At 43.6% G+C, this 19,726-nt stretch overlaps 1 protein-coding gene across 4 annotated transcripts in view; it reads right to left on the reverse strand.

Moving 5' to 3' along the window:
- Positions 1-3,409: 3,409 nt before the first annotated feature.
- LOC110970894 (retinal guanylyl cyclase 1-like) overlaps positions 3,410-19,726 on the reverse strand; it is a 29,202-nt gene continuing 12,885 nt past the window's right edge. For 2 of the 4 annotated variants that reach the window (XM_051944373.1, XM_051944372.1), the window contains exons 5-25: positions 19,474-19,629; positions 19,172-19,314; positions 18,614-18,769; positions 18,246-18,395; positions 17,755-17,974; positions 17,335-17,410; positions 17,173-17,257; positions 14,159-14,275; positions 13,764-13,847; positions 13,435-13,611; positions 9,605-9,758; positions 9,286-9,429; positions 8,234-8,382; positions 7,980-8,143; positions 6,903-7,026; positions 6,757-6,825; positions 6,466-6,640; positions 6,019-6,117; positions 5,169-5,254; positions 4,747-4,832; positions 3,418-4,616 (exon numbers count right to left, since the gene is read on the reverse strand). In XM_051944373.1, coding sequence (XP_051800333.1) covers positions 4,529-4,616; positions 4,747-4,832; positions 5,169-5,254; positions 6,019-6,117; positions 6,466-6,640; positions 6,757-6,825; positions 6,903-7,026; positions 7,980-8,143; positions 8,234-8,382; positions 9,286-9,429; positions 9,605-9,758; positions 13,435-13,611; positions 13,764-13,847; positions 14,159-14,275; positions 17,173-17,257; positions 17,335-17,410; positions 17,755-17,974; positions 18,246-18,395; positions 18,614-18,769; positions 19,172-19,314; positions 19,474-19,629 — 2,702 coding nt within the window. In that variant the 3' untranslated portion in view covers positions 3,418-4,528. Of the gene's footprint in view, positions 4,617-4,746; positions 4,833-5,168; positions 5,255-5,947; positions 6,118-6,465; positions 6,641-6,756; positions 6,826-6,902; positions 7,027-7,979; positions 8,144-8,233; positions 8,383-9,285; positions 9,430-9,604; positions 9,759-13,434; positions 13,612-13,763; positions 13,848-14,158; positions 14,276-17,172; positions 17,258-17,334; positions 17,411-17,754; positions 17,975-18,245; positions 18,396-18,613; positions 18,770-19,171; positions 19,315-19,473; positions 19,630-19,726 lie in introns of those variants that run through there. The other 2 variants (XM_051944374.1, XR_007939981.1) reach the window with 2 other exon arrangements.

Here is a 19,726-nt window from a genome sequence, read left to right on the forward strand (position 1 = left end):
GTGCATCAAGAGAAGTCCCCCAGCAGCCTATAGGCCTATAGCAGCATGACTAGAGGCAGAACGAAGGGACGTCCAAGAAGGAGTCAGCTGTGCAAATGAAGACACAAGCCGAACCCCTGTGGGTCACCCAGTCAGCCCCAACTATAAGATTTGTCAAAAAGGAACGTTTTAAGCCTGGTCTTAAAAATAGAGAGGGTGTCTGCCTCCAGAACCCAAACTGGGAGCAGGTTCCACAGGAGAGGCGCCTGATAACTGAAGGCTCTGCCTCCCATTCTACTTTTAGAAATTCTAGGAACAACAAGTAAGCCTGCAGTTTGAGAGCCAAGAGTTCTACTAGGATAATAAGGTACTATCAGATCTTTAAGATATGATGGAGATTGGTTATTAAGAGCTTTATATGTCAGAAGAAGGATTTTAAATTCTATTCTGGATTTAACAGGAAGCCAGTGAAGAGAAGCAAGTATAGGGGAAATATGATCTCTTTTGCTAACTCCTGTCAGTACTCTCGCAGCAGCGTTTTGGATCAACTGTAGATGTTTGAGAGAGCTATTTGGACAACCCGATAATAAGGAATTGCAATAGTCAAGCCTGGAAGTAACAAAAGCATGAACTAGTTTTTCTGCATCACTCTGAGACAGAATGTTCCTGATTTTTACAATATTACGCAGGTGAAAAAAGGAAGTCCTACAGACTTGCTTTATGTGTGAGTTAAAGGACATGTCCTGGTCAAAAATAACTCCAAGATTCCTCACAGTAGTACTGGAGGCCAATGTGATGCCATCCAGAGTAACTATTTGCTTTGAAAGCGAGTTTCTAAGATGTTTGGGGCCAAATACAATGACTTCAGTTTTGTCTGAATTTAGCAGTAGGAAGTTAAAAGTCATCCAGGTTTTAATGTCCTTAAGACAATCTTGCAGTCTAGCTAACTGATCAGTTTCATCTGGCTTCATAGATAAATACAATTGTGTGTCATCTGCATAACAATGGAAGTTAATACAATGCTTCCTAATAATATTGCCTAAAGGAAGCATGTATAATGTGAAAAGTATCGGTCCTAAGACAGAACCCTGAGGAACTCCATGATTAACTTTAGTATGCTCAGAAGAGTTATTGTTGACATGCACAAACTGGAACCTATCTGATAAGTAGGATTTAAACCAGTCCAGTGCTGTCCCTTTAATGCCAATTGAATGTTCTAGACGCTGTAATAAAATGTTGTGGTCGATTGTGTCAAACGCTGCACTAAGATCTAACAAAACAAGTATAGAGACTAGTCCATTATCTGATGCTATGAGAAGGTCATTAGTAACTTTCACTAGAGCTGTTTCTGTGCTATGATGCACTCTGAAGCCTGACTGAAACATTTCAAACAAGTTATTCCTTTGTAAGTGTTCACATAATTGATTTGCAACTGTTCTTTCCAGAATTTTAGAGAGAAATGGTAGGTTGGATATCGGTCTATAGTTAGCTAACACATCTGGATCTAAAGTGGGCTTTTTAAGCAAAGGTTTGATGACAGCAACCTTAAAAGCCTGTGGTACATAGCCTGTTACTAGAGAGAGATTAATCAGATCTAACATTGAAGAATTAATTAAAGGTAAAATCTCCTTGAAGAGTCTAGTTGGGATAGGATCTAAAAGACATGTTGATGGTTTGGATGTAGAAACTGTTGAAATTAGTTCAGAGAGACATATAGGAGTGAAGAATTCTAAAGATTCATCAGGTCTAACAGCCAATTCAAAAGCATCTGTGACATTTGTAGGAAGGGCCAGATTAATTTGATCTCTAATCAGAACTATTTTATGTGTAAAGAAGCTCATGAAGTCGTTACTGGTTAAAGCTAAAGGAATACAAGGTTCAACAGAGCTCTGACTCTTTGTCAGCCTGGCTACAGTGCTAAAGAGAAACCTAGGGTTGTTCTTGTTCTCCTCTATTAAAGATGAATAATAAGTTGTCCTGGCATTACGAAGAGCTTTTTTATAGATTACTAGACTATTTTTCCAAGCCACATACACTTCCTCTGAATTAGTGGAATACCACTTTCTTTCCAGCTTTCGGGATGCCTGCTTTAAAGTCCGCAGCTGGAATTATACCAAGGAGCAAGTCTTCTCTGAGATAGAACTTTCTTTTTTACAGGTGCAACACTATCAAGAGTTGTACGCAGTGAGGCTGAAGCATTATTAACATAATAATCCACTTCTGTGGGGGTAAAATAATAATATTTGCCTTCTGATTTATCAGTAAATGTTGCTGAAGTAAACAGAGAGGGTATTATTTCCTTAAATTTAGATACTGAATTGTCAGACAAACACCTACTGTAATGATATTTGTTCTCAGCTGCTAAACAATCCTTTACTTTAAATTGAAATGTTATCATAAAATGGTCAGAAAGAAGAGGGTTCTGGGGAAATACTGTTAACTCTTCAATTTCTATGCCATAAGTCAGGACAAGGTCAAGAGTGTGATTAAAACTATGAGTTGGTTTATTTACATGTTGAGTCTAATAATGAATTAAAAGCTGTTGTAAGGCTGTCGCTGTCTACGTCAACATGAATGTTAAAGTCACCCACAATAATAACTTTGTCTGAACTGAGCACTAATTCAGATAAAAAGTCTGAGAATTGAGATAAAAACTCAGAATAAGGAGCAGGAGGACGATATATAACAACAAATAAAACTGGTTTCTGAGCTTTCAAATTTGGATGAGAGAGACTAAGAGTGACATTTTCAAATGAGCTGTAATCAGGTTTAGGCCTCTGGTTCAATTTTAAACTAGAATGGTAGATTGCTGCTACTCCTCCTCCTCAGCCTGTGATTGGAGGAATATGACAGTTAATATGACTAGGGGGAGTTGATTCGTTTAGGCTAACAAATTCTTCCTGCTGCAACCAGGTTTCAGTCAAACAGAACAAATCAATCTGGTGATCAGTTATCAACTCATTTACTAGCAGAGATTTAGACCAGAGAGATCTAATATTTAACAGACCACATTTAATTGTCCTGTCTCTGTGTTCTGTTGAAATAGAGGTATTAATTTTTATTAAATTTTTGTGGTTACTATTTCTTTTGTATATTTTTGATTTGTGTAATTTATTGAATTTTGGTGGTCGGGGGACAGACACAGTCTCAATAAAGTTAACTGAATTACTGGAGGGTGACAGCTGTGAGGAAACTGCAGAGAGGTGTGTAAGACTACAGCTCTGCATCCTGGTCTTAACTCTGGGTAGTGCTTACTAATAGTTTAATCCAGAACGTTTTAATCCAGAACATTTTCAAACAGAACTTTTTAATACAGAACATTTTGATGCAGAATGTTTTAATACAGAACGTTTTGATGCAGAATGTTTTGATGCAGAACGTTTTGATACAGAACGTTTTGATGCAGAATGTTTTGATGCAGAACGTTTTGATACAGAACGTTTTGATGCAGAATGTTTTGATGCAGAACGTTTTGATACAGAACGTTTTGATACAGAACGTTTTGATGCAGAACATTTTAATGCAGAACGTTTTGATACAGAACGTTTTGATACAGAACGTTTTGATGCAGAACATTTTAATGCAGAACGTTTTGATACAGAACGTTTTGATACAGAACGTTTTGATACAGAAAGTTTTGATACAGAACGTTTTAATGCAGAACGTTTTAATACAGAACGTTTTAATACAGAACGTTGTGATGCAGAACGTTTTGATGCAGAACATTTCGATACAGAACGTTTTGATCCAGAACATTTTGATACAGAATGTTTTAATGCAGAATGTTTTGATACAGAATGTTTTAATACAGAACATTTTATAACATTATTAGAGGTGGAACATGTTGCCTTTCTGTTCATAAAACGCTCCTCTATGAAATGTTCCTGTCATGTTCCACAAGGTTACATGATAATATATAGGAGAAACGTTCTAACAATGTCGTCACCAAACATCTGTAGGACATCTACGGCATCCAACCTTTAAGAAGAAGATCCTGGGAGCTGAGAACATCCGCGGAACGCTGCAGAACTCTGTCAGAACGTTTCTGGGACAGTGGATGGAGAGCCTTTATTCACAGCACAGTTCCCAGCATGCACTGCACAGGTCCACTAACTAGAACACTGAGAACGTAGAACAGTGCTACATGTCACTACTGATCAACGAATCGTGTTACAGACTCAGAGGCACAGAATCGATCGATTGGATGAAGACATGACAGGAAGGGAGGCGACCAATCACAGCCACCGGTACGAGAAGGTAGGAGTCGCTTCACATAGTCCCTGAAAGCTCAGTCCTCGAGGTAGCGTGTAGCATGTGTGATGTCATACGTGTGGATATTTACATGAGTCAGAGTCTGTGTGTGTTACTCTGTGTGTGGTTGTGTTATTGTGTATTATTATGTGTCATTGTGTGTTATAGTGTGTTACTGTATGTTATTGTGTGTTATAGTGTGTTTGTGTGTTGTTGTGTGTTATTGTGTGTTATAGTGTGTATGTTTGTGTGTGTTATTGTGTGTTATTGTGTTATTGTCTGTTATTGTGTGTTGGCATCATTTCTTGATCTTCTTCTGTCGGTCCAGAAACTTTTGTCGTCTCTCAACTGGAATCTCATCCAGACTGATACCATGATTACTGGCCCTGAGAGACAGACAGGTAGACAGACAGACAGGTGGAACATTAGATTATTTTCCTTTAAGGTTCTCAGAGTAACAACATTAAGGTGTTTATAGGTTCTCAGACTGAGGATGTTCTCCTGATGTGTTCTTACCCTCCGAGGATGTCTGGAGGAACCGGTAGAGGTTTATCAAAACCATCCCGGCCCATCAGCCAGTACGTGTCCTCAGTGCCCTTCACCTGGAGAACGCAGAACACCAGAACATGAGAACACCAGAATGAAGAACCACAGAACATCAAAACACAAAAACGTAGAACATCAGAACACAGAACACCAGAACGTAGAACATCAGATAATCAGAAAATCAGAACACCAGAAGGTAGAACATCAGAACACAGAGCACCAGAACATAGAACATCAGAAAATCCGAACACCAGAACTTAGAACATCAGAACATCAGAACACTAGAACTGCTGTGGTGTTTTTCTGTATTCTGGAAAGTGTTAGTCTGACAATGTGAACAGGGTTAGACAGACAGACAGGTAAGGATCAGACAGGTGAACAGGTGAGTGTACCTGAGCCTTCCTGGTGTCGATGTGATATCCCAGTTTGAGGCTGGTCAGGACTTTTACTGTACTCAGACTGATGTGGATCCTGTAGGCTGCAGAGCAACAACACAACATTACACAGCATTACACAGCGTTACACAGCGTTACACAGCGTTACACAGCGTTACACAGCATTACACAATGTTACACAGCGTTACATAACGTTACACAGCATTACACAATGTGCCACAACGTTACACAGTGTTACACAACGTCACACAGCGTCACAAAATGTTACACAGCGTTACACATCACATCACACAACTTTGCACAACGTTACACAGAATCAAACAACATAACACAGCATTACACAACATCACACAACATCACACAATGTTACACAGCGTTACATGTCACACATCACACAACATCACACAGCATTACACAACGTCACACAACATCACACAACGTTACACAACGTTACACAACGTTACACAACGTCACACAACATCACACAATAGGGGGCGGCATAGCTCAGTGGGTAGAGTGGCCGTCTTGTAACCGGAGGGTTTCCGGTTCAATCCTCGGCCCGTCGTACTCATGTCGAGGTGTCCCTGAGCAAGACACCTAACCCCTAATTGCTCCTGATGGGTCGTGGTTAGCGCCTTGCATGGCAGCTTCCGCCATCAGTGTGTGAATGGGTAAATGTGACATATCATGTAAAGCGCTTTGGATAAAAGCGCTATATAAATACAACCATTTGCCATTTACCATTTACAATGTCACACAAAGCTACACAACAATACCAGAGGGTACTAATCATGTTGAGGTCACTTCCTGCCGGATCAGGATCAGGGTCAGGATCAGGTCTACGTACGTAGTCCAGATGACTCCATGAGGGACGCCGTGGTCACCGTGTCTCCAAACAGACAGTACCTGGGCATGGTGAGGCCGACTACACCTGCAACCACTGCACCTGGAGACCAGAGACACCTTCAGACAGGGTCTACCTGGAACCGTTCTAACAGGATCAACTGGAAACTCTTCTAGACCCCATGAAGAACAAAGACTGTTTAACTCCATCAGACGTCTACAGAACCTGACCAGGAACTGATTCTTCTGTGTGTGTTATTGTGTGTTACTACAGTATTGTTGTGTTGTCGTTGTGTATCTGAATGCAGGCCAATGTGGATCTTCACCTTGACGTCCAGCATGTGGTATTATTGTGTGTTATTGTGTATGTTACTCTGTTTTTGTGTTGTTGTGTGTGTTGTGTGTTATTGTGTGTTATTGTGTGTTGTTGTGTTGTTGCGTTGTTGCATACCTGAATGCAGGCCGATGCGGATCTTCACCTTGACGTCCGGCATGTGTTTGATCTTGAAGTTTCCGATGGAGTGTAGGATGTCCAGCGACATGTTGGACACTTCGCCTGCGTGTCGGTTTCCGTTCCTGTTTGGAATTCCTGAAGCCACCATGTAGGCGTCTCCGATGGTCTCCACCTGCAGGTGAAGCACAGAAACATCAGGAGATGTTCTTCTGCTGTGAGTCAGGTGCTTCAGAACATCCAGGCCTTCGCTGTTAGAACATGGGCCCACCAGGACCTGGCGTTTCTCACCTTGTAGACGTCGTGGGTGGCAATGATGGCGTCGAACATGGTGTAGAGGTCGTTGAGTAGATCCACCACCTGAAACCACAGAGTCTCAGTGAAACACTGGAGGAGGAACCTGAGGAACCGGTTAGATCAGTGAGAACATCTGTTACCTCGATAGGTTCACTGAGGGCTGAGATGGTGGTGAAGCCAACGATGTCGCTGAAGTACAGCGTGCAGTCAGAGTAGTGTTCAGGTCGGACCGGTTTGCCTTTCTTCAGAGCCTGAGCCACAGACCTGGAACACAACCCCAGATGTTAACTCTTCCTTCTGCTGAGTCCCATTGATCTGCTGTCTGATGAAGCTCCTCCTCAGAGGAACAACAAGGAACCAACACGGAACACCAAGCTATGAACATAAAGGATCATCAGTGAGCTGCTGAATAGTTGAGGCAGAGAGCATTGTAGGAGTTTAGCAGCAGGGGGCACCATGACAAAGACTTCTGAGGAGGTTCATGACCTCCAAGCAGAACTCAGGAGTTTAAGATGAACTAGAATCTGCTCAGGATGGTTTCTGGACTTCAGGACCATCTACAGATGTAAACACAGAGTTAAACTCTAACCCAGAATGTCCAAAACATTCATGTCTCTGTTCCACATGGATGTTCTTCTCAAAGGAGAGAACGATTCATATGACATATAGAGAACAAAGAACTCTTGAATGAATGTAAAGAAGAACGTTACAGAACGTGACTCCAGCGTTGGAGCTGCTTCCTGTTCTCATGTCGGGTCAACAACATGAATTTAGTGTTGGTTTCATGAATCCGTCCAGCTGTAGATCGTAGATAAAAAAACTCAGGAACCAACAGATCTAATAAATGTTAAGTAGATCCCCAATACCTCAGATAGAATTCTGTGTTCCAAAAGTATTCTAACAAAGTTCTGCAAAGTTCTACTAATGATCACAGCAGGAAGTTTTCTTTTAGTTCCCAGAATGTTCTTTGTAAAGGCAGGATGTTATATCCGTGTCTGTAAATAACATTAGACCGTTGTTCTAGCTTTATTAGATCATTTTACAGAATGTTATAGAATGTTCTGTATAAAAACATAATGGAGAACATTTTCTGAATGTCTATCTGGGAACGTTCCTCCTCTGTTACCATGGAAACATGAAATCCATGGTGTGTAAACACTCAGGTGTCCACCAGGTGTCCCTGCTGCTCCACATTTCAGATCTTAGAAGACTCTTACTTTGGCAGCAGCTGTCCAACCAGCTTCTCTGTCTTGTTCCTCTCCACCTCCAGCTCATCGGTTCTTTCTCTGATCAGGTCCTCCAGGTTGGAGCTGTACTGCTCCAACATCCGCAGCATGGAGTCGATGATGTTCGCCCTCTTCCCTCGGTTAATGCCACGGAACTGCAACCGGAGAACCCAGGACAGATGTTCTCAGGTTCACACCGGTAGATTTGAACTCCTTTCATCTGGCAGCAGAGAGGACGGTCTCACCTGTTTGAAGACGTCGTCGAAGTTCGGCCTTTTGACCGGATCCTCGTTCCAACATTCGTTCATCAGAGCGAGACACTCAGCAGGAGCTTCATCCACCGAAACTATCGGCCGGCACAGAGGAGGAGGCTGCTTCAGACGCTCCACGATCTCTGAGAGACAGACAGGTAAGGCTCAGAGAGACAGGTAAGGGTCAGAGAGACAGGTAAGGGTCAGACAGACAAGTAAGGTAAGGATCAGACAGACAGGTCAGGGTCACACAGACAGGTAAGGCTCAGACAGACAGGTCAGCGTCAGACAGGTCAGGATCAGACAGACAGGTAAGGCTCAGACAGAGAGGTAAGGATCAGACAGACAGGTAAGGATCAGACAGACAGACAGGTAAGGATCAGACAGACAGACAGGTAAGGATCAGACAGACAGGTAAGGCTCAGAGAGACAGGTAAGGGTCAGACAGACAAGTAAGGTAAGGATCAGACAGACAGGTCAGGGTCACACAGACAGGTAAGGATCAGACAGACAGGTCAGGGTCAGACAGGTCAGGATCAGACAGACAGGTAAGGCTTAGACAGACAGGTCAGGATCAGACAGACAGGTAAGGCTCAGACAGAGAGGTAAGGATCAGACAGGCAGACAGGTAAGGATCAGACAGACAGGTAAGGATCAGACAGACAGACAGGTAAGGATCAGACAGACAGGTAAGGATCAGACAGACAGACAGGTAAGGCTCAGACAGACAGGTAAGGCTCAGACAGACAGGTAAGGATCAGACAGACAGGTCAGCGTCAGACAGGTCAGGATCAGACAGACAGGTAAGGCTCAGACAGAGAGGTAAGGATCAGACAGGCAGACAGGTAAGGATCAGACAGACAGGTAAGGATCAGACAGACAGACAGGTAAGGCTCAGACAGACAGGTAAGGCTCAGACAGACAGGTAAGGATCAGACAGACAGGTAAGGATCAGACAGACAGGTAAGGCTCAGACAGACAGACAGGTAAGGGTGATACAGACAGACGTTCAGACAGACAGGTGTTCAGACAGACAGGTGTCTCACCGTGGGCCGGCATGTCCATCATGGCGTAGGGCAGTGTTCGTGAGATCACTTCCTGGATGATGATGGAGAAACTGAAGACGTCTCCAGGAAAAGAACCTCCTCGAACTGGAGACCTCAGCAGCTCTGGAGCTGTCCACAGGAGCTCTGAGAGACAGACAGACAGGTCAGGGAAGACAGACAGGTGAGGACAGACAGACAGGTGAGGACAGACAGACAGACAGACAGAGGCAGACAGGCAGGCAGGCAGATGAGGACAGACAGACAGACAGACAGACAGACAGACAGACAGACAGACAGGCAGGCAGGTGTCTGACTTCACCTTGTGGATCTTCAGGTAGGACGATGTTCTGAGAGTGGACAATCATGGGGAGTCCGTAGTCTGTGATCTTGAGGACAAAACGTCCGTCGACCAAACAGTTTGTGGACTTCAGCCGACCATGACTCAAACCTCTCAGATGAAGGTACTTCATCCCCTGAAAGGCAGAAAAGAGGTGGAATCTGCTATCAGACGGAGAACATCTGATGGTGTGAAGCTGAGAACCTTCAGAACATCAACCCCTGTGGATGGAGGACCAGAACTAAACCTGGTGGCTGCTTGAGTTCCACTGAGTTTCTGCTGTGGAGCCTGTATTTAATCTGTAGTTAGTAATCTGATACCAGAGACACAAGTAATCTAATTACTGTGATATTTAGGAGACACTACAGAGCTCCACTGGACTCTAAGTTGGGCTCTAATCTCTCTGTCACCTTCAGATTAAAACTCTCAGAGTGGGACAGGAACTCACGTTGGTTCCAACAGGATTAAAGGATCAGCAGAGAAGCAGAGTCCAGAAAACCAATGCCTGGGATCTGAACCTGAAACCTCAAAACCATGAACCCCTAAAACCATGAAACCATGAACCCTTGAAAACATGAACCCCGGAAACCATGAAACCATGAAACCATGAACCCCTAAAACCATAATCCCCTAAAACGATGAAACCATGAAACCATGAACCCTAAAACGATGAAACCATGAAACCACGAACCCCTAAAACGATGAAACCATGAACCCCTAAAACCATGAAACCATAATCCCCTAAAACGATGAAACGATGAAACCATGAACCCTAAAACGATGAAACCATGAACCCCTAAAACCCTGAAACCATGAAACCATGACCCCCTGAAACCATGAAATCATCCATCCATCCATCCATTCTCTATACACCGCTTTATCCTCACTAGGGTCGCGGGGGGTGCTGGAGTCTATCTCAGCTGACTCGGATGAAGGCAGTGGACACCCTGGACAGGTCACCAGTCTGTCACAGGGCTACATATACAGACACACAATCACACTCACATTCACACCTACGGGCAATTTAGAGTAACCAATTAACCTCAGCATGTTTTTGGACTGTGGGAGGAAGCCGGAGTACCCGGAGAAAACCCACGCATGCACAGGGAGAACATGCAAACTCCATGCAGAAAGATCCCAGGCTCAGGCACAATGAAATCATGAACCCCTGAAACCATGAAACCATGAACCCCTGAAACCATGAAACCATGAACCCCTGAACCCCTAAAACCATGAAACCATGAACCCCTGAAACCATGAAACCATGAACCCCTGAACCCCTAAAACCATGAAACCATGAACCCCTAAAACCATGACACCATGAACCCCTGAAACCATGCAACACGGTCTCACGGGGATTCGTGAAACTGTTACGTAAATTTTTTGTTTCTTTTTCGTGCGCACCAACACGATTTCGTCATGTTTTTCGTGCCGCTCACCACGAAATGTTTTTCGTGTTGCTCACAACGAAACCCGCTGTGGTAATCACAGCTGAAAGTGGTTTATACCGGCGGATTCATGACGATCTAAGCTGTCCATCGGCGTATACTGCTTGTGTGATCGCGTTTGCGGCCGCCGGCCGCCGGACATTCTTTAAATTCCTATGCAAATTGGTAAGTGTACCACCGGGTTATGGTTAGGTTATGGTTAGGTTATGGTTAGGGTTATGGTTAGGAACGATGTCATGCAAAATATAGCGTTGGATTCGCCATGGTTTTACATTAAAATATAATATACACATTCGTTTGAAATACGTTCTGAGTGGCACGAAAAGTCCGCCGTTTAAAATACATTGGTGCGCATTTCGTGGTGAGCGGCACGAAAAACATGACGAAATCGTGTTGGTGCGCACGAAACTGAAACAAAAATTACGTAACAGTTTCACGAATCCTCGTGAGATCGGGCTGAACCATGAAACCATGAACCCCTGAAACCATGAACCCCTAAAACCATGAAATCATGAAATCATGAACCCCTAAAACCATGAACTCCTAAAACCATGAAACCATGAAACCATGAACCCCTAAAACCATGAAACCATCAACCCCTAAAACCATGAACCCCTGAAACCATGAAACCATGAACCCCTGAACCCCTAAAACCATGAAACCATGAACCCCTAAAACCATGACACCATGAACCCCTGAAACCATGCAACACGGTCTCACGGGGATTCGTGAAACTGTTACGTAAATTTTTTGTTTCTTTTTCGTGCGCACCAACACGATTTCGTCATGTTTTTCGTGCCGCTCACCACGAAATGTTTTTCGTGTTGCTCACAACGAAACCCGCTGTGGTAATCACAGCTGAAAGTGGTTTATACCGGCGGATTCATGACGATCTAAGCTGTCCATCGGCGTATACTGCTTGTGTGATCGCGTTTGCGGCCGCCGGCCGCCGGACATTCTTTAAATTCCTATGCAAATTGGTAAGTGTACCACCGGGTTATGGTTAGGTTATGGTTAGGTTATGGTTAGGGTTATGGTTAGGAACGATGTCATGCAAAATATAGCGTTGGATTCGCCATGGTTTTACATTAAAAATATAATATACACATTCGTTTGAAATACGTTCTGAGTGGCACGAAAAGTCCGCCGTTTAAAATACATTGGTGCGCATTTCGTGGTGAGCGGCACGAAAAACATGACGAAATCGTGTTGGTGCGCACGAAACTGAAACAAAAATTTACGTAACAGTTTCACGAATCCTCGTGAGATCGGGCTGAACCATGAAACCATGAACCCCTGAAACCATGAACCCCTAAAACCATGAAATCATGAAATCATGAACCCCTAAAACCATGAACTCCTAAAACCATGAAACCATGAAACCATGAACCCCTAAAACCATGAAACCATCAACCCCTAAAACCATGAACCCCTGAAACCATGAAACCATGAACCCCTGAACCCCTAAAACCATGAAACCATGAACCCCTAAAACCATGACACCATGAACCCCTGAAACCATGCAACACGGTCTCACGGGGATTCGTGAAACTGTTACGTAAATTTTTTGTTTCTTTTTCGTGCGCACCAACACGATTTCGTCATGTTTTTCGTGCCGCTCACCACGAAATGTTTTTCGTGTTGCTCACAACGAAACCCGCTGTGGTAATCACAGCTGAAAGTGGTTTATACCGGCGGATTCATGACGATCTAAGCTGTCCATCGGCGTATACTGCTTGTGTGATCGCGTTTGCGGCCGCCGGCCGCCGGACATTCTTTAAATTCCTATGCAAATTGGTAAGTGTACCACCGGGTTATGGTTAGGTTATGGTTAGGTTATGGTTAGGGTTATGGTTAGGAACGATGTCATGCAAAATATAGCGTTGGATTCGCCATGGTTTTACATTAAAAATATAATATACACATTCGTTTGAAATACGTTCTGAGTGGCACGAAAAGTCCGCCGTTTAAAATACATTGGTGCGCATTTCGTGGTGAGCGGCACGAAAAACATGACGAAATCGTGTTGGTGCGCACGAAACCGAAACAAAAATTTACGTAACAGTTTCACGAATCCTCGTGAGATCGGGCTGAACCATGAAACCATGAACCCCTGAAACCATGAACCCCTAAAACCATGAAATCATGAAATCATGAACCCCTAAAACCATGAACTCCTAAAACCATGAAACCATGAAACCATGAACCCCTAAAACCATGAAACCATGAACCCCTAAAACCATGAACCCCTGAAACCATGAAACCATGAACCCCTGAAACCATGAACCCCTGAACCCCTAAAACCATGAACCCCTGGAGCCATGAACCCCTGAAACTATGAACCCCTGGAGCCTGGCCCGTTACCTTGATGAGGTCCATCAGCAGGGAGGACTTGAACATCCAGTCCAGCCTCATGCTGCTGTCAGCCAGAAGATCTGCCAGACTTCCTCGAGGACAATGTTCAACCACCAAAGCAAAGATGCCCGAGTCCACAAACAGACCCAGGTACAGGTTCAGGTTCTCATGACGCATCTCCCGCAGCTAGAGAACAGCCAGAGAACATATCCTGTTAACTTGTGTCGGTGTTCTCCTGGTTCTCAGGCTGATTGAGCACCAGAAGATCAGGATGGAACCGACTGCTGGATCTTCATCTGAGGAACATGCGGACAGAACTCTACCTGCTGTCATCTCACCTGGCTGAACAGGTTCTGGGTCCCTGGATTCGCTGCTGTTATCGTCTTTGTGACGGGAATCTTCTTCAGCCACACCCAGTCGCCCTGGCAACAGCACGGCCAATCAGAGCACAGTCAGGTGAACAGGAACTGAACCGATACGGGTGTGAATACAGGTACAAGAGTGAATATAGGTGTGAGTACAGGAGTGAATACAGGTACAGGAGTGAATAAAGGTGTGAATACAGGTACAGGAGTGAATACAGGTGTGAACACAGGTACAGGAGTGAATACAGATGTGAACACAGGTACAGGAGTGAATACAGGTGTGAATACAGGTACAAGAGTGAATATAGGTGTGAGTACAGGTGTGAGTACAGGTACAGGAGTGAATCCAGGTGTGAGTACAGGTGTACCTCCAGGATGCCTATGTTGGAGCTCTCGGGTGTAGTCAGGATGTAACTTCTAGCGATGGAACGGAACGGAGTTTTAATTTCCAGAAGACTCCTCATGATTGACTCGTCGTTCAGTTTCTATGGAAACAACAACACGTCATAGAACGTTCTTCTATCCAATGTTCTCACAATGTTCAACAGTGTTAGGAGGTTCCTCAACAACATCCCCAGAACAACAACACCTTTACAACACAAGACCTTTAGCTGGAAGCAGCAGAACGTTCTACAGAACTACAGAACCATGGAGAGAACTTCAATCCACAGCATTAATACAGCTGTTACATCAGTTACAGTAGTACTGCAGTAAACAGTGAGTACCAGTAGTAGTACTGCAGTAAACAGTGAGTACCAGTAGTAGTACTGCAGTAAACAGTGAGTACCAGTAGTAGTACTACAGTAAACAGTGAGTACTAGTAGTAGTACTGCAGTAAACAGTGAGTACCAGTAGTAGTACTGCAGTAAACAGTGAGTACTAGTAATAGTACTGCAGTAAACAGTGAGTACCAGTAGTAGTACTGCAGTAAACAGTGAGTACTAGTAATAGTACTGCAGTAAACAGTGAGTACCAGTAGTAGTACTGCAGTAAACAGTGAGTACCAGTAGTAGTACTGCAGTAAACAGTGAGTACTAGTAATAGTACTGCAGTAAACAGTGAGTACCAGTAGTAGTACTGCAGTAAACAGTGAGTACCAGTAGTAGTACTGCAGTAAACAGTGAGTACTAGTAGTAGTACTGCAGTAAGTAGTAAATACTAGTAATAGTACTGCAGTAAACAGTGAGTACTAGTAGTAGTACTGCAGTAAGTAGTAAATACTAGTAATAGGACTGCAGTAAACAGTGAGTACTAGTAGTAATACTGCAGTAAACAGTATTAGTAGTAGTACTGCAGTAAGTAGTAAATACTAGTAATAGTACTGCAGTAAACAGTGAGTACTAGTGGTAATACTGCAGTAAGTAGTAAATGCTAGTAATAGTACTGCAGTAAACAGTGAGTACTAGTAGTAATACTGCAGTAAACAGTATTAGTAGTAGTACTGCAGTAAGTAGTAAATACTAGTAATAGTACTGCAGTAAACAGTGAGTATTAGTAGTAGTACTGCAGTAAGTAGTAAATGCTAGTAATAGTACTGCAGTAAACAGTGAGTACTAGTAGTAGTACTGCAGTAAGTAGTAAATACTAGTAATAGTACTGCAGTAAACAGTCAGTACTAGTAGTAGTACTGCAGTAAGTAGTAAATACTAGTAATAGTACTGCAGTAAACAGTGAGTACTAGTAGTAATACTGCAGTAAACAGTATTAGTAGTAGTACTGCAGTAAGTAGTAAATACTAGTAATAGTACTGCAGTAAACAGTGAGTATTAGTAGTAGTACTGCAGTAAGTAGTAAATGCTAGTAATAGTACTGCAGTAAACAGTGAGTACTAGTGGTAATACTGCAGTAAGTAGTAAATGCTAGTAATAGTACTGCAGTAAACAGTGAGTACTAGTAATAGTACTGCAGTAAACAGTGAGTACTAGTTGTAGTACTGCAGTAAGTAGTAAATACTAGTAATAGTACTGCAGTAAACAGTGAGTACTAGTAGTAATACTGCAGTAAACAGTATTAGTAGTAGTACTGCAGTAAGTAGTAAATACTAGTAATAGTACTGCAGTAAACAGTGAGTATTAGTAGTAGTACTGCAGTAAGTAGTAAATGCTAGTAATAGTACTGCAGTAAACAGTGAGTACTAGTGGTAATACTGCAGTAAGTAGTAAATGCTAGTAATAGTACTGCAGTAAACAGTGAGTACTAGTAATAGTACTGCAGTAAACAGTGAGTACTAGTTGTAGTACTGCAGTAAGTAGTAAATACTAGTAATAGTACTGCAGTAAACAGTGAGTACTAGTAGTAATACTGCAGTAAACAGTATTAGTAGTAGTACTGCAGTAAGTAGTAAATACTAGTAATAGTACTGCAGTAAACAGTGAGTATTAGTAGTAGTACTGCAGTAAGTAGTAAATGCTAGTAATAGTACTGCAGTAAACAGTGAGTACTAGTAGTAATACTGCAGTAAACAGTGAGTACCAGTAGTAGTACTGCAGTAAACAGTGAGTATTAGTGGTAATACTGCAGTAAGTAGTAAATGCCAGTAATAGTACTGCAGTAAACAGTGAGTACTAGTGGTAATACTGCAGTAAGTAGTAAATGCTAGTAATAGTACTGCAGTAAACAGTGAGTACTAGTAGTAATACTGCAGTAAACAGTGAGTACTAGTAGTAATACTGCAGTAAACAGTATTAGTAGTAGTACTGCAGTAAGTAGTAAATGCTAGTAATAGTACTGCAGTAAACAGTGAGTACTAGTAGTAATACTGCAGTAAACAGTGAGTACCAGTAGTAGTACTGCAGTAAACAGTGAGTATTAGTAGTAGTACTGCAGTAAGTAGTAAATGCTAGTAATAGTACTGCAGTAAACAGTGAGTACTAGTAGTAATACTGCAGTAAACAGTGAGTACTAGTGGTAATACTGCAGTAAGTAGTAAATCCTAGTAATAGTACTGCAGTAAACAGTGAGTACTAGTAGTAATACTGCAGTAAACAGTGAGTACTAGTAGTAATACTGCAGTAAACAGTATTAGTAGTAGTACTGCAGTAAGTAGTAAATACTAGTAATAGTACTGCAGTAAACAGTGAGTATTAGTAGTTGTACTGCAGTAAGTAGTAAATGCTAGTAATAGTACTGCAATAAACAGTGAGTACTAGTAATAGTACTGCAGTAAGTAGTAAATACTAGTAATAATACTGCAGTAAACAGTGAGTACTAGTAATAGTACTGCAGTAAGTAGTAAATACTAGTAATAGTACTGCAGTAAACAGTGAGTACTAGTGGTAGTACTGCAGTAAGTAGTAAATACTAGTAGTAGTACTGCAGTAAACAGTCAGTACTAGTTGTAGTACTGCAGTAAGTAGTAAATACTAGAAGGGTAACTACGGACCTTCCTGCTGACTTGCGTGTCGATGAAGACGATGTCGTCCAGAGTCAGGATCAGTTTGGTGACGTTCACTGTCCTCCTGTACTTCCTAACACACCATCAGGACCGATCAGTTTGAATCGTTAATAATCAGTGATTGATGGAGAGGAGAGCGACAGATTTTACCTGAACCAGTAGAGGAATGCTCCAATCAGAGCGCAGAGCAGCAGGACGACGGCGACCATCACCATGGTGTTCATACCTGCAGATAAAACCTCTAGGTTACACAGGTTCATCAACACTCCGGACTTTCCCAGCTGCCTTGAACGCCTCACGACAACACAGAATCACAGGGATTATTTTTATAAAACATCAGAAGAGGATTTATGCTGCAGGTTCCTCCAGCCAGGATGGCTGTGATTGGTTTAAAGAAACTCAGACGATCTGCTCTGATGCAGAATAAACCCTGATGATGTGTTCCCACCGGGGTAGAATGCTCTGACCACCCCATCACAGTCAGACCATTCTACCTCCATCGGCACCACAGAACAGTCTGGACTGCGCCAACACAAAGCCCCCACCCTCCCAGCGTGTCGGTGAACGCACCGCCGCTGCAGGCCTGGTCCGGATCGAACCAACAGAACCTGGCTGAGGGGGGTTGTCCTCCGGGGAAGATGAAGGATCGGCTGAGCGGCCGCAGGTTTCCGATCCTCCCGTCGGTGATAGTCGGAGCCAGAGCGTGAGTCGGTACGAGTCGGTCGCCGTCACAGTCCAGCACGACGTACCTGGACTGCAGGCCACGCCCCCCTTTACCTCCATACAGCACCTGAGAATGAAGGTGGAGGGACAAGCTGACAGACTGGTCTCCTCTGAAGAACCTGAGTGGCTGCTCAGAGCTGGTGATGATGGAACATTAAGGTTCCTGCTGACCTTCTCTAACCTTCTCAACAGGTGAGGTGTTCTGAAGGTCATGAGCTAACCAATCAGGTTCTAGGGATGTTCTGGTCAGGTGTTTTCTGCTCTGGATCCATCTGAGTCTGTTCTTATCTAACACATCCTGACAGTAGCTCGTGGTTGGTCCACCAGTCCAAACTGACCTGATTGAAGCCCTGGAAATCAAAGCCTCCGTCTGATTGGACGAGCTGTTCGCCTGTCACCCAGTGCCCGCCCCCTGCCTGGCGACGCTCCTCCACGGCCTTAGCAACGAAGTACACCATGTTGAAGATAGTCCCGAACATTGGAGACACCTGCAGACAGCATCACGGGTTCAGCCAAACACCTCAGCCAATCACACGGTAGACGGTAACCATGGCAACCAGAACATGGAGGACAAGCTTTAAACATGTAGCGACACAGTTTGACCCAAACCTGAGTATTTTATTAACCAAAGACATGCTAAACCAGAACGTAGACAACAGAAAACAGGACTGTATGTTGTTGTTTACTTGTTTGTTTGTTTGTTTACCTCCTTAGCAGACACTGCTGAGCGAATCTCTCGGCTGATCTGAGCCCGACGGAAGGCTTCGTAGAAACTGTGGTCGGACGCCATGGTGACGGTCAGGACGGAGCTGTAGGCGTGACGGAGCTTCGTGCTGTTGGTCAGCTGGTGGAATACTGTGTCCTGATTGGTCAGACCGGAGCGTGAGCAAACATGTAAACCACCTGCCAAAAGTATGTGGACAGCTGCATGTTTCTGTGACCCTGAAGTGTCCACAAACTTTCGGCATATTCTATGTCCAGAAGTATGTGGACACCTCAGCCTTACATATAAGAGACATGTCTCCACATACTTCTGGATCATTTCTTTCTTTCTTCTGAACATCTTCTTAAAGTATGATCACAGAGTAAAGAAAATAAAAGGAACAGTTCAGCCTCCCTGACTCCCTCTGATGTGATTTATTAACTTTAACATGTAATTAGTGACCAGACCCAGCGGATCGGTTTGAGTCTGAAGATGTTTGATGGTTTCAGTAAATAAAACCTAATCTGTGCTTTTATTTTGAAGTGTTGCTGTATCTGGTACCTGGTAGGGCATCGCGTAGAGCAGCGCGTCGTACGGAATGAACACGTAACCGTCGGAAACCATCCCCATGTCCAGAGCAGCCAATAGCAGCTCTCTCTGATCCTCTCCACCAATCAGGACGGAGCTCATGCACATGATGACCACTGAGGAGGAAGTGGAAAGTTTTAATGCTCAGAGTGAGGCGCCGACAGGACAGCGTTTTCTATCATATGATTTATAATCTGATAAATCAGAAGCTCCCAGCCTGACAGGAAGTGATGTCGCTTGTTTAACCTGTGGGGGTTGAGTCCCTCGGCTCTCACCTTTCACCCCGTCGAACTCTTGGATCTCCTTCAACGCCTCCCTAGCTCCGCCCCTCTGTCGTGTTTCCATGGCAACCACCGGACCAATCTGCAGCCCCATAGCCCGCAGTGCCGACGCCACTTCCTGTCCGGTGCCCACCCATAGGTCAGTCGGAGCTGTGGACCAATCAGGAGGAAGGACAAATTTAACTCTCACTTTTCATTAATTACTTTTATTTTTTAATTTTACAGTGATTTGCTGGGATTTGATGCT

Source organism: Acanthochromis polyacanthus, chromosome 24 (genome assembly GCF_021347895.1).
Source record: "Acanthochromis polyacanthus isolate Apoly-LR-REF ecotype Palm Island chromosome 24, KAUST_Apoly_ChrSc, whole genome shotgun sequence".
NCBI classification, from domain to species: domain Eukaryota; kingdom Metazoa; phylum Chordata; class Actinopteri; family Pomacentridae; genus Acanthochromis; species Acanthochromis polyacanthus.